Raw genomic sequence first — 15,359 nt, forward strand, 5'->3', positions numbered from 1 at the left:
CAAGGTGTATAGTTAGGAAAGGAATGACAAATGAATGATGCACAATCAATTACAGACGGCAGAAAGTGACTTTGAAAAGAAAGGCGACGCAGAGAGGAAATTAATGAGACTGACAAAGAGACATGACAGGGCCAGGCAGGAAACAGACAGAAAGTTGGTGTGAAAATAAAAGGGCAGATAAAAAGCTGTTATCTCTTCCCCTCAAGCTCCCGAGTGTATCACTTGATATATGAGCATTGATCTCTATCTATCAGAGACGATGGTATATATACCTTCTTTTTATGTGCAGTGAGGACAGCATGCAGTTTCTCTGGGCGCAGGTAGCCATTATCAGTGAGCACATAGAAATGGATGTCCACTGTTTTCTCCTTTCTGTCTGCTATGCTGAAAATGTTGATACTCCCTGTTCTGACGGACAGGGTTTCAGACAGGAAGTCCCAGAACGTCTCCAGCCGACTCTTCCCCTCGACATGCGAGTCGATAAAATCTCTCGCTGAAATGCCTTCGGGAGACAAAGAGAGCAGGGGCAATAAGAACTACTGACTCGTCAGTGACAACAGCAGAGTTGATCAAAGTCTACTGAGTTCCTGAATCCATTAGTACAAGAGGTAGCCTAACATCTCCTTCTATTGATCCATTTCCTCACTGAATCATCCATAAGGTGAACGAGTCGTGATGCAGTCAAGTAAAAATCGTTGATTTCGTCACTGAAATAAAGTTCGGGCCTCTTGAAGGACTGTCTCATGCAAAACATTTTAATGACTGGAAAATCAATCACATTTGTGGTGCCACCTACCAATAATATCTGCAGAATGTGAGCAGTCATCTTTAATCTCCAAAAATGATAATGACTTGGAGTCAGAGGCATCCATAAAAGCATTCAACTCTGTTCCCCAAATGGCTTTTTAAATGTCAAGGACTTTACCTGACACTTCCAAATTGACCTTTATAACTCCGATTTGCTCTGACACAGTGATAAAAAAAATAAAAACGGGCTGTAACATAAACTTCAGAGTGTTAAAGAATAAGACGAAAAAGGAAACTATTACCAACGAGCACTGTGAATGGTTGCAATGCTTAGAAATATTAAATAATGCAAGTATAAAAAATTATCCTGACAGCCTATTATTTCAGCGTTAACTGGATTGACAACCTGATAATCACTCAAAGAAAAGTACCACTTTTGCCGCTTCTTTCAACATCAGCTTCACAAAGGATTTTAACAACAGCAGTGGCAACAAAGAGCAAGCTTTCTATTTTGTGGAGGAAGACTGACACAGGGAATCCAACTGAAAACTATTACACTCAATGTTGTCTGATCTTGTGGTTTGGGGGAGTCATGTAAAGACAGAACAGATCAAGTCAAGGTTGAATTACATCCACACCCATCCACCTGCAGAGGTGCAGGCGCACAGTGATTCAAGATTAACACAGTGTTTACGCCATCAAGTGTCTGCTGAAGTTACCAGTCAAACGCAGTGAGGCGGACGACAGGATGGCCTTTTCCTCCAGCTCCCTGACATGAACTCTGACCCCTGACATCACATCTGGCCAGACACCATCAGACACCCCGACCCTCAACCAGTAGCTGCCTGCTGGAATGTTCTGTCGGACAGTCAGCATTCCTGAGCTCTGGTTCAGACTGAAGTACCTGAGAAAAGCAAAGGAGCTTTGAAGAAGTGGAAAACTACTTCAGTGGAAGATGAGAGTGGGAGGGAAAAAAGGCGCTTCTTTTGTTTCAGAGTACTTGTTCAGAGGAAAAATACCTGACAGATTGCATACAGACACATAGAATATTGGTCAATGGTACCTGGGTTTGCTCCAGCAGAAAGTGAATGCAAATTCACTTTGAAAAAAATAAAAAACAAAAACAAAGATACAAAATAGAAAAGCTGCCAAGAAGAAGAAGAAGAAGAAGAAAAAAGACAGCAAATCTTTGGCTCTAAAAGAGCTTGATTGTTGTCATGGTAACTGTCAGAATTTGTTATGTGAATAAAACAAATATACAATTGGCATTTCTTATCTGATCTTGAGGGTGTGAATACTGAATAGCTTCACAAGGTCCCTGATGGAGACAGGCTGTTTCATCTCAGGAACATCATACAGGTGGACCAAGATTGCTTAGTTAGATTGAATCAAACCACGTTTTCCTGAATGGCAAACACTGTTGACAGCTATGATTAAAGTCCCTTTGGAAAGTGTAGCTTATATTAGAGGCCAGGGAATTGGAACAAAGATTAGGAGAAGTACCTATTAGGCATGTTTCGGGTCGAGAGATATCACTGAAAGAAGCCTTGTTAGAGAAATACAGCCTCAATGCTGAGTCCACATCCACTTTTATTTTTCAAATTCTACACTGTTGGCAGTTCTTTTGGTACTGTATTGCTTTAACACTTGTACTTGTGCTGCACATTTGGAGATCAGCATGTTTTCAGAAAAAAATTAGATTCATTTAACAGAGAGCTCTTACTTGGCTGCACTTGTCTCCAGAGTGTAGGTCTTGTTGTCCCAGTCATCGGGATCTGGGGCATTCACCTTCCCTAGAGCCGCATTTGCCATCCTTCCTGTTCAAGGTAAACACACACACACACACACATTGATTCCGTCTGGACAGAATCTGCTGATGCCAACACTTATCTTTTCGTCCCTCTCTTCTCCTTATCTTGCATTCTTGTGTTCTGTTCTACTTATTATGCTCATAACTGTGGAGCCCCACTGCTGGAATGAATAGGCTCTCAGCGCTCCACTTCAGAGAGCGTGGAGCTTAAGGAAGCAGGGCTATCTCAGTATGGATTATGTTATTATCGACCTGCAGTGCCAGAGTACTGCAGCTGGGTAAACAATGGCTGCCTGGATGAGTCACGGCGCTGCTGTTTTCCACAATTACCAAAACTGCCATTTAGCTGAGTGTGCGATCAAACACTAAGAAAGTAACATTTCTAACCAACTTAGCCAGAAGGCAAAATAACCTACAAAAACAAGAAGAACCACATTCCTTATCACAATGTGATGTTCTGATGAGTTTTAGGCAAAGGGTTGGCAAGGGAGAATTGTGCTCAGGGCTTGAGAAAGGATTTGACAACGGTATTACCACAACAAAACACCGTTAGAATATAAAAGGAAGACTGCAATTATGAATTCCAGACAACACTGAGAAGGTATGGGAGTGAAAACTTTTCCCGTCAGCTGTAGCCTCAGTTTCCCCTCTTCAGTCAAGATCTGCCTGCAGTGAAAAGCTCTGTAGCGACAGCAAGGGGGCAAAGAGAATGAAATGAGGGGAAACCAGCAACTCACCCTTGCGGCTGTGCACATAGACATCTTTCTCTCCTGCCTGATGGGCGTTATCATTCTGGTCGCCAATGGTGATTGTGAGCGTGTTTGTGGCTGTCAATGGTGGTTTGCCGCTGTCAATCATAATCACCGGTAAGCGGAACTCGCTCTGTCTTTCCCTGTCAAATCTCCGCAGGGCAGTGAGTGTGGCAGAGCCATTGCCGTGATCCTGTAGGTGGAAGTCAGTAGAGTAAAGGGAGGGCAGGGAAAGAAAGAATGGAGACCCGTGCTCTGGGGTGTCTCTGTCCACAACATGAAGCAGAGTTGAACTCCTGTTGAGCCAGACCACTTGAGGTGCTGGACTGTTCTCCCACAACACAGGAGTGTATGCTGTCTCCAGCTCTGGCCCGTTGTCATTCATATCTAACAGCGGCAAGTGGACCGTGACACTGCCACTCAGTGCTGGTGTACCCCGGTCTGTTGCCATGACAACCAGCTCATAACTTGCCACTGTCTCCCTGTCCAGCGGCCTGGCAACTGTGACCACACCAGCTCGACTAACTGTAAAATGTCCATACGGGTCGGATTGAGGGAGAATGCTGTACAAAATGTCTCCATTCAGGCCCGAGTCCGAGTCAGTGGCCTCCACCTGAATGATGCTGGTTCCCACAGTTAAATCCTCAGGCACAGGGGAGAGCAAGCGAGAGCTCGGATCAAACCTGGGAGCATTGTCATTCTCATCCTCCACCTGAACCAGACAGTGGATGAGGCTGGAGAAGTCAGAGTCCTCCACCTTGACAGTTAGGTTAAACCGCTGCTCCACTGGCTTCTCAAAGTCCAGCTTCTTCTTCAGCCTCAGAGTGCCCACCTGCTCCTGTCTGTGGCTCACCATGTAGAACCGCTGCTCTGGGTCTCCTGCCACCACGCTAAAGGCAAGTTGTCCATAAGTGCCAGTGTCTGGGTCCATAACACTCAACTCCAGAATAGGAGTGTCTTCATTAGTGCTCTCAGGCACACGAGCGCCGCACCAGTCCTCTCTAAACTTGGGCACATGGTCGTTGATGTCTGTTACTACTACAGTGGCTGTGGCTGTACCTGTCATACCTCCACCATCCCGGGCCTCGACTACCACACGGTGGCTGTCAGCTAACTCCCGGTCCAAACCCTCGGCTGCCACAGATATGGTGCCGGTGCTGGAATCAATAGTGAAAAGCTCTTCATTCTTTGAGTTGTGTGCATTCTCAGTAATTCGGTAGGAGAGGATTGCGTTCTGACCCACAGCTGCATCATCAAGGTCTACCGCTGTCATCTCCGCGACAAACGTTCCAGGAGGGGAATTCTCCGCCACACTGCCATGGCAATTATCAGGTGCACATGTGAAGGTGGGGGCATTGTCATTGATGTCCCACACATTGATAATAACATCCGTGAAGCCGGTAAGTCCCTCGCCCTCTTCATCCGTTGCCATGACAACAAAGCGCCATACAGCACGCTCTTCTCGGTCCATGGTGCGCTGGGCATACATCTCCCCCGTGATGTCATTGATCACAAAGTGTGACTCTGCCCCTTGGCCATGAATGGAGTACCGTATGGCACCCTGGTCTGCATCTTTGTCTGGGTCAGTAGCTGTCACCTGCAGAGATAAAGACCACTTCATAAAAAAAGGATATTTAGTCATCTAGTAAAACCCAAATTACTGCTTCCTCTTATCTCTTTTCAGCCTTCTTTTACTTTGAGATTTTTTGAGACAGCCCATTTAAGTGTGTGCATTTTTCCTGACCACCTAAATTAAAGCAATGAGCTATGATCAGGAATCCTTCTTGCATCTGGCCAGAAGGAGCGTCTGACAGCCTTACTGCTAAATGTATCCACAAGATCCATCACTATTGTAATGTAAAGATAATTCTACAAATTTTCTTACTGTGGTAGTGTATAAACAGTAGGTGCACTGGAATAACATGTTACATTAAGAAACCGTAAACAACACATCGCCTCCGCATACAGCTACATTTAGAGCACATTCTGAGATGCTACTGATTTAAAAAAGAGTGCTCTATAGAGAATTTCAGGTCTATGGATTACAGTTAGTGCAGAAAAAAAACTGCAGTAATCGTCTCAGCCTCTCACCTGTAGTACAAACACAGGTGACCCATCAAGCTCCTCTGTGACAGATCCGTAGTACTCATTCATGGAGAACACCGGTGCCTCATCATTCTTATTAACGACAGTAACCACCACGGCCGCATAGTCCTCCCACTTCCCATCAGAGGCTAGGACGAGTAGCTTGTATCTTTTCTGCTGCTCATAGTCCAGTGGCTGTGCAATAAAGATTGTCCCCACCTCTGGTTCAATATCAAAAACACCACCTTTGTTGCCAGATGTAATCTGGTAGCGCAGCTTTGCATTAGCACCTGTGGGATGAAATACAGAATGCAAGAAGAAGAAAGTGAAATCACTGTGTCTTTGAATTAAAAATAGTTTTATAATAAGCTTACAGAAATCTAAAAACATAACTGTAAATCAGAATCAGAATCAGAATTCCTTTATTTATCCCTGAAGGGAAATTCTTGAAAAATAAGCATTCTTGTAAAAGCATTTTAGGAAGATAGAAGTTTACACCATTTTGCTGCTGGCATCAGTAAGTATTGTCGCTTGTCTTGCTATTATCCCAGCACCAGCAGAACCTCGCAACCACAAGGGTATTACACCTCATTTCCTCTGAGACCTGCGCATTAGCAGGTTTTCAAGTATCTCTTTCTTGTTTTGATTACTTAATTAAATGGAAACGTTGTACATCGTCTCCTCGGCTTTAATCAGATTGTAATTAAAAAAAGAGAGCTGAAAAAAGTAAAAGGGAGCATCAGTGTAAAAAGCAGCATACAGTAATGTACTCCGATAGAGCCCTTTTGGGAATGATTTTGAGGCCTGAGAGAGGGTGTGGAGATGTAGTTTAGTAAAGAGGAAGTCCATATCTTAACTTATCTACTGTGTCTCCATGGAGACCATCCCGTTCAATGGTTTAACATTGGAATAGATAAGATAATCTCCTGGAATGAACAGTCTTTGCTTTCAATCATCCTGTTGGGTTAAAGTAGCTACAATCCCATGTAAATACACTAATCTGTACTATTAACACAACCCTAGCTGACAAAGTGCTCGACGCCTCCCACAGGGATCTGGCAGGCTTACAGCAGTCAAGCCCAGGGTGGAGTTTTTAAACAAGACAGATTGAGCTTTAGCCTCTCAGATGCAAGTGCAACAGTTTTGCAACTTTAATGTTGGGGGGTGGTGTTATTCCACAGCTATTCATCATTAGTGCCGCAGCCCGGCCTAAGCTGCACCCCCGCTCGCCATAAATACTTGATTAACAGACCTAAAACATGCCTGATAAAGGGATCTTAGGCTACTGCTGTACGGAGGATGAGCAGCTGCTTTATTGGTTAAATCCCGCCCACCTACTGTGTGGGAGCGTGTCACTCTTTTTGGAACATATGTGCTACAGTGCATTACCAGCACTCAAATGACTGCAGCTAAATCTAGCACACCGCAAGATTTCAGCAGCATGATTTCAGCAGAGCTCAGGCCACACCAGGAATGACTGCCCACAGGGTCACTTTATGGATATTGATACAAACGCAGGCCATCTTTCAAAAAGGTGCCCACTTGGCACACAGCTCACTGCTGAAAAACTGACTGACTGCTAACATAATTCTGTTATTTCAAGAAAGAGAGTCTGGTAAGAAATAAACAAATCTGGAAAGTGCTCTCAAGTTTCAAAGTGTCTCACAAAAACTTTCATATTGGTTCTGGTTGGCTAGCTACTTCAACCTTTATTTTGAAGAAATGGCATCGGTATAATCTCCTTGGGACCTCCTCAGTCTGCTGCCTCATCAAGCTTACCTTCATCCTCGTCATTAGCGCTAACAGTGACAACAGCCAGGCCCACATCTGCATTCTCGTCGACACCGACTTCATACAGTCGCTGAGCAAAGACTGGTTTGTTGTCGTTGACGTCGCTGATGAAAACCCTCACATAGGCTGTGTCTGCAAGAATGACAGAATGGCAGAAGATTACATGACACAGCACAGAAATACACCCACACTTTGCCAAACACTGTATGTGTGTATTCTCCCTCCATCTGTTTATTGGTTCTACAATTCATTGTCACTCTTTAGAGGGAAAGAGGCACTTAACCCGATGCAATGTGCCTCATTGACATGGAAATCAGAGAAAAACAGTTTTCACAAAAGATGTGCTGTAAATTACATAAATTATTCATTTTGTCAAGTGTTTATTGTTTTAACATGGGTAACTGTTTATAACAGAAGGAATAACAGTAATGGGGCTAAACCTCTTCAACAAGCTGCTTTTTGCAGAGAGTAGATAAAGAACCCCTCTACTGGGAAGGTTAAATATTTATATGATGACAAGTGTTTGTGTTATCTGTGCCATCCTCATTATCCTGTTTATTTCTTTAGTTAGAAAGAGTAAATTATCTGCTCACATAACACATTGGTGATGTATTAATTTGGAGCTACGGCAGTAAGAGCTGATAGCCATGAAAGGTGGCTCTATTTTTTCGGCTTGTTTTTACATTTTCCTCCTCCTCTTGTGTCCCAGTGGTGACGCAGCGAGACAGGTAATGTTTGCAAAAGAGATGAGCCCTTCTGGATGTAGGAGATTCGTAGCGCAAGACACAGCTAAGGCTCATTGCAAATGCTAAGCAGCCCTGGCGAGTCTGGAGAGAAGGCTTTGCTGCTCCAAAACATCACCCTTTACCCCTAATACCTCCTTCACAAACATTTGCAAAAGACACACTCCTGAATACAAAAGTCATATAACATCACTCCAGATACAGACCGAGGTGCCAAAATGTCACAGAGAGAACATGGTAAACACTCACAGGCCAAACTGGTTAAATATTGAACAACGGAAATTGAAAAAGGGGATGGAAAAAAAGGTTTGCAAAAAAAAAAAAAAAGAGGGCACCAAGAAATCTCTGAGCTATTTTCAAATGGAAGAGAGCAAGGCTGTCTGGTCGTGGCAGAGGAATAAATCAAATTAAGATTCATTAAGTCAGTCCCAAGGTGTAAATGAATGTAATGTCATGCCAGTGCATTCTGTTTAAGACGCAATGCACAGAGGAAGAACTCCTCATGGATGAGTTTCCAGTAGTGCTCTGTAGGCTCACAGGGAAAGAACAATGCTGCATTTTGTGAATGGGACACTGTAGCGGGCCAGAGGTCACCTCAAAGTTAATTCTGCCAACTCAGTTTCTTAGAAAACCAACAACTAAAAAGAAGAATAGTAACAGTCACTGACTTATTATTTGTAATGGCCCTAAGCTGGGCTTAGAACTGTCATTATAGAAGAGTGTGTTATTTTGGGGCATACACTTATTCTCTTTCTCGCTGAGGTGGTTTTAAGTGACCCACCATTACAGTTTTCATATGACTTTAACTAATAACATAATAGACATGAGCTTTAGACATTCTTGAAGGTAGATTTACTTGCTATTGTTACTTTCGCACGGAAGCAACTGCTGTTTACTTTTCTTTGCACTAAGTTAAGCTAACCAGCAGCTGCAGAAACTTAATATGTCTTAGCAAGAAAACAAATGAGTTTATTTCCTAAAATGTCAAACTAGTCGCTTGATGAGAAGTCTGATATTGTTATTAAAAACGTCATAATTTCTGACCTGAGTTTGGCTGCTTGTTCTTGCCAGGTCTTGCTGACTCGTAGCCATCTTCTGATTGAACTTCCAGCAAATAGGAGCTACGAGCCTCACGATCAAACACAGCCTCTGTGTAGATGATCCCAAGTTTTGGTTCAATGCGGAACAGATGGTGGTCGCCACTGCTGTCACTCAGCAGGGAGTAAGTGATCTGTGGAGCACATGGAATTGGAAAACTAAGCTACAGTATTCTTTCAAGCAATAACTTGCAAAAACAGCAGAAATTAAAGGCTTTGTTGCTGCAAATGTCAAGAAGTTTCTCTCATCTTCTCATAGTCTGTCTTCTCATTACAATCAAAATCAGATCAATACTTTATCCTCCTAATATTGTCACAGTCAGCCACACAGCTGTGAAGGCACAGGTCCCCACACCACTCTGAAAACACTTTGAAAACTCTGGTACAAAAGCTTCTGCAGCAGTGGGATTGTGGTGTGATGTTAGAGAAGAATACTCCTTCTGATGTAATATGTTTAAGATGTCATATTTTTGTTTCTGCATAACATGAACCCAAACAGATAACCACAAACCTCTCCATTAAGACCCAGGTCTTTGTCATGGGCAGACACCTGCAGAACTGAAGTTCCTATCTGGGCTCCTTCTGTTACTGAGGCCTCGTAGATGGAGGAGGTGAAAAATGGCACGTTGTCATTGACATCTTGGGAGAGAAGAGACATTTAGCAGCAAATTGATAATGTGCTAATTTTTACATAGTACTTAAGTAATTAATTCTCTAGCATCTAAAGCTGCAGCCTAAGGAACTGTGCACATTAAAGATTTAGGGGTTGATTTTCTGAAGAAAAAAAAATAGTGCAACACTGTTTTCTGCTGACTTGAACATTCTAGGTGTTTAACTTTTCATGACATTGATACTAATGTTATATGACATTCAGATAATTGTCACTGTCATCAATTGTGTACAAATGTATATGAATACAATAAAATCTGAACATATTGCTGAAGAATAATCTTGTTGATGAAATGAACTTCAATTTCCAATCAAAAAGCAAAGACAGTTAATGTGCGAAGAGTAAAAACCACACCTGTAATATTGACATAAACTGTAGTGAAAGCTGCAAGAGGCACTGCGGCCACGTTCTGCGCTCGAACCCGGAGAGAGAAAAAGGGTGTGGTCTCATAGTCCAGCGGCTCAGACACCAATATGGATGCTGAGCCATCCTCACGGTTGGGGGAGAGGTAGAAACGAACTGGCATGTTGGTTTCAGGAACCATTCCATCCTCCAAGTTATAGGTCACCCTCGGGTCACCCAGCTGAGAGGTTGCCTTGATTGTCTGAACAGAAGGAGAAGTTAGATTATGATTTTGCTTTTGATTTTGTAGCTGATGCAAAGAAGCAAATGGTAAAAAGCTCTCTTTGTTTCTCTCTGTTTAAGGTCAAATAGGTGACTCTACCTGTGTGATGTCATAGATGGGATAGGACATTTACATCCCAATCAGCTCTTGTTTTATACTTATAGTTTACAACATTTTGGGTGATAAATCACTCCATAAGATGCCAGGAGATGGTTATCTTAGTTTAGAATAAAGACTTAATGGAGGGAGGAGAACTAACTTTGCTATCCTCTACAGAGACACTACTAACTGCCTTTATGTTGCTATTTGTGCATATGGGTGACAAAAGGTAATATAATGTGTAGGTGCAGGTTTTCTTCTGTTTCCAGTCTTTATGCTAACCATGATAATCTTCTCTTGGCTCTAGCTTTATGCTTAACATTCATCTGCTTTGCAAAATCTGCAAAAAGATGGTTATTATTGTGTTTTAGAGTTTTATATGTTGGTAAATGTGGTTATTTCCTTATTGCAGAGAGTTTGATAATACCGTACTCATGTCTGTAACTATGAAGCTAGATTGCTTTGAGACAATTAGCTTATCATAAAGACTAGAAATGTGGTACCACTGAAAAAAAAAACAAGAAAAAAACAAGATACAATGTGTTCATAAGGTTTTGTTCAGACTGCAGGCAAATCAGATTCCTTTCTGAAATCAGATCTTTAAGATGGCGGCCTGCATAGTTTTTTTTGCAAGTGATCAGATTGAGTTTGTGTGGATACACATCATCATCCTATCTGTACAGGTTGCTGTGGTAATGGTGTGGACCTTACTAACAACATACATTGGTGGAGCAGCTTTTTAACATGGAGGCATGAGAAATGGAGAAACACTGTATACATCATCTGGCCCTCAAAACAGTCGCACTGTCAAAAGCAGGTTATCTTTTTTGTGACGATCAGTTGGCTGACCTTCTCCGTATTGTCCTGCATAACTACCTGCTAGTAGCAGTATGGATCTACTCTTTTGTTTGCAAGTGATACAAAAAGTCCCTTTGCGATCTGAATTGATCACATATGTATAAATCTTTGAATTGCACTTCAAACCACTTTTGTATTTGAAGTAGATCCAGCAAAAATCTAAATTTTCATTTCATGTTTTTTGCTGTCCAGACTTGACAGATCAAATTATAACTAGGTCAGAATTTGGGGTTTGTGGTATGAAGGAATAACAGATTATGTCAAAGTATATTTACTATGATGATTGGTTGTAAGAAACAGAGCAGGTTGAGAGTCAAACCTATCACTGAGCCCTTAAATAACTTCTTATCTAGCAGTGAATCCCATTTTTTTTCACCATTTAATAATTCATTCATTCATTTAATTAGACTGCAGTCATGAAACTTGCTTAGCACATGCTATTCAATGTCAGCTTTCTCCACCAACATCAAACTAAACATGTTTACAGGTTTTTCTGCGCTGACAAGCTTTCAAAGGCATGTTCTGAGCACAAACAGAACACAGTGTCTGAGCAACACTCAGTGCATCATCAAGGGTGTAAGCAAATAAACATTCAACTGATTAAATTACAGTAAATCAAAGTGGCAAGAGATAAAAAAAACAGCCTAACAACATACAGTGTGTCCTAATACAGCCTGTGTACTTGCAATCAAAGAGACATGCACACGTACCACTATGGGTGTGTCCCTGGCAGTGTTTTCAGGGATGACCACACTGTAGCTCTCTTTCTCCCACTGTGGAGGCTGGTTCTTCACGTTGGTGATGGTGACCGCCAGCTCCACAGAAGTGCTCTGGTTCCCTCCGTCACTCGCTATGATGTCCCGCGTGATATACGTTCTCTGCAGTCAATGGTGACAATTCAGTCAGTAAAATCTTCATCATGGTACCGAGAGCAGAAACCATTAGGTGATTAACACATTGTCAAAAAATTAATGACAATGAATAGATCCATTGTTTATAATAAATGGCAGACCATTCAAAAAAGGTTTTGTAGATAGAGAGAGAAAAAAAAAAAATTCTCAGACCGATATATGTTGAAAAAGAATGGTTCGTATATGGGTGTCGTAATAATACCCAGCTATAATTTCAGAATGATTAATACAATGGACTCGCTCTGCCAAAACACAGTCATCTCCTATTACCATACCAGGTCTGTAAAACACACAGTATGCTTTTAAGACTGATTTGACATAGAAATAATAAAATGAACTAAGAGCTCTTAAACCCCCCTGCTATAATAGGAGTAACATATGGCTGTCTCCAGCTTGCTCTGCAGCAGTAGGCCAATGGAAACTAGCCAGCCACAGAAAACAGCAGCAATAATGTGTGGAGCTGCATGTTTAAATAGACCTCTCGGTTATGTGAGTAGTTGTGTAGCTGACGTTCAGAGAGACCAGCTCGTGATCAGCTGATTGGCAGTAATGACTTCTAGATTCTGCCTGAACATGAACTTGTGTGAACTCCACTGAGGAAATCATTTAATTAGGTTGAGAACAACAGAGGTAGCAGTGTGTGAACCTTGCAAACATTTATTAAGCTATAACTCAGGTTGCAAAAAAGCCCTACTACTTCACTTATTGTTCTATAATTGAACCGCTAGGAAATAAGGGTGTAAATTTGTCTGAGGGACTATATTTCATCAATAGTGCTGGGGAACCTGAAATTTTCCTAGAGAAGTAATAGAGCATTTGAATCTGTTTATATAAATTAGATAATGTGCTACATCAATATTACACTCACACCAAAGTGAGGAAAATACCTTCTAAAAACCCTCTGAAGAGCTTCTTTTCACCCACGCAATGTTGTTTTATTTAATTCTAACCACTAACAGCAAAAGATAAAACAAGTTAAACCATTTTGTTAATGAAAAATTGCTCAAATAAGAATACAATTGTTATGACCAGTACAACCTCCACTTGCATTATTCTATTAATGCAAATCATGGCCTAACAACTCTGTTATTATGCTGTGGGAGCTTATACAGAATTACATTTTCTATTCCTGGGACAATCCAATTAGTATTTGTGAACAAGTATAACTCTTTTCCAAAGCTCGATACCAGCGAACAAAGATTGTAATCTGTGATGTCCATTGTGGACCCAGCAGCTGCTGCTTTTACAATAAATGAATGGCTCACTGACATAGTGGTAACATCCAGCCAAAGTTTAAAATTAAATTTGCAATATTAATGTCAGATCTGAACCAGAAAATATCCATAAAATATTCTGGATACAGTCACAACCTTTTCCATATTCTCCACTTTATTCTCTGCGCAGCTGCATAAGATTCACTCGTTTTCTGTCTTAGGGTATAAGAATAAATTGTGTTGTTCAGGAGCCTGTCTCTTTCATATTCCACTGAAAGACTGCAAGTCAGATGGAAACTGTGCTGCACACTGAACTGTGTAGTCTGGTGCAAAAGTGTGAAAATTTGGCCTTAATATTTGTTCACCGCAATCAGAACTGTGATGAGAAAATCAAGCTAAAACAATGTCTCAGACCAACAGAGACATTTAACATTTAATGAAGTGCTTTAACAATCTTAGTTACAGCGGAAAGAATGTGGAATGATTCAAATAGCTTCAGAAACAATTTTTAAATATGCAACAGCTTTGTTCAGCGAGGTTTAGGGCTTAACACTTTCAATTTTACATGAAGTCAGCGGCAAAATTTCCAGAGACTTCTAACACCAGTCTGCTAAAAAGTATGCTAAATAATAAATGATTCTAATAAAGCTTCTAGCAAGAGAAAAACATTTTCATTTAAATAAATAAAAGAAGAAAACAGGAAGAAGAGTGCTGATAGGCCACAGAAAACATGAAAGTCTACAACACACCTATCAAAAATGTACTAAGTGTGTTAACATCACTGAAGCTGACAGTAAATTGCTTGAAGTACATCAGTTAGAAGATTGGTAAAGGGGAGCTTGTGAATCTTTATGGTTAGGTTTCATGTTGAACACAATCACATATAGAACAAAAATCATTCACCCTAAAAAAACAACTGTTAAGTTTATCTTAAGGGACATTGTCTTTGTAGCAATTTTCCCAAACATATGGCTCTGCTTTGGTTTTCAAAAAAGCTGTCAGCGCTGAGGTAACCATGCCTCCAAACTGTTTTATTTAACAGCCTCAAGATACACAACTCATCTAAAGTTGCTGCATGCTGTCAGTCTACTTATCAAAGTCTAAAATGATGAATCAAAATTAAAATGGCTTGAATCTATGATATCAAAGCCTCAGTCCTGGTTTGAGGTGATTATCTTCTTAAGAGCAGGTGCCATCCATTTTTCTGACAGGAACTGAGAGGATTTTTATGCATATTTGAAGGACAGCCTTTAGAATCAGTGCAGTCAACAGGCCTGCGACCATCAAATATAACCACAAGCTGTTAAAATCTATTTTTAATAATTTGTTTAGCCCGAATTAGTTTCCCTCCGCCTTCTTTCTCTGTGGTCTGTCCAGCACTTCTGGGAGTACATGTACCCCAGATTGAGAGTAGGAGACAGAAGCACTTTGAGGTGGCTTATTCATTAGCTTTGTTGACACAGACCCACAGGCCAGCATATGATATAGGGTGTGTGTGTGTGTGTGTGTGTGTGTGTGCTGGCTGACAGAGGGGCTGTTAATAACTGCTGACTGACCTGCGATATGGGCTGGCTGACATAGACCCATCCAGTGACAGGATTGACCTGCAGGTACTCAGGCTGTTCCAGGGACATGGAGTAAGTGATAGCTGCATTAGTGCCAAAGTCGTCATCGTGAGCTGCCACGCGAAGGAAACTGGTGCCGACCAGAGTGTCTTCTCTCAGAAAGTCTGCAGGGGATAGAAATAATGTATGTGCACTCAGTGTGCTGGTTAAAGAGTAGAGATTCGTGAGGCTGAAGGCAAAGGACGGTAAAGGTCATGCATGGGTGTTTTGGTTATTATGTAAAAATAATTTAGGTTATTACCAAGGTATTTTTTATGCTTATTTTCAGTTTCATTCATAAAACAGGAAAATCATCATCAAATTTTTTGGTTTTTTCCTACATAAAACCTGAAGAA

General features: G+C 41.4%; 1 protein-coding gene across 1 annotated transcript in view; it reads right to left on the bottom strand.

The window, feature by feature from the left end:
• The window catches only part of LOC124062406 (neural-cadherin-like), an 83,677-nt gene that overhangs the window by 27,254 nt on the left and 41,064 nt on the right, over nucleotides 1–15,359 (bottom strand). Inside the window, exons 11-21 of the mRNA XM_046395151.1 lie at nucleotides 14,956–15,128; nucleotides 11,985–12,152; nucleotides 10,047–10,296; nucleotides 9,534–9,661; nucleotides 8,970–9,156; nucleotides 7,171–7,314; nucleotides 5,398–5,681; nucleotides 3,295–4,903; nucleotides 2,471–2,564; nucleotides 1,467–1,651; nucleotides 273–502 (exon numbers count right to left, since the gene is read on the bottom strand). Coding sequence (XP_046251107.1) covers nucleotides 273–502; nucleotides 1,467–1,651; nucleotides 2,471–2,564; nucleotides 3,295–4,903; nucleotides 5,398–5,681; nucleotides 7,171–7,314; nucleotides 8,970–9,156; nucleotides 9,534–9,661; nucleotides 10,047–10,296; nucleotides 11,985–12,152; nucleotides 14,956–15,128 — 3,452 coding nt within the window. The remainder of the gene's footprint in view (nucleotides 1–272; nucleotides 503–1,466; nucleotides 1,652–2,470; nucleotides 2,565–3,294; nucleotides 4,904–5,397; nucleotides 5,682–7,170; nucleotides 7,315–8,969; nucleotides 9,157–9,533; nucleotides 9,662–10,046; nucleotides 10,297–11,984; nucleotides 12,153–14,955; nucleotides 15,129–15,359) is intronic.

The sequence above is a fragment of the Scatophagus argus genome, chromosome 7, assembly GCF_020382885.2.
Source record: "Scatophagus argus isolate fScaArg1 chromosome 7, fScaArg1.pri, whole genome shotgun sequence".
Classification (NCBI taxonomy): domain Eukaryota; kingdom Metazoa; phylum Chordata; class Actinopteri; family Scatophagidae; genus Scatophagus; species Scatophagus argus.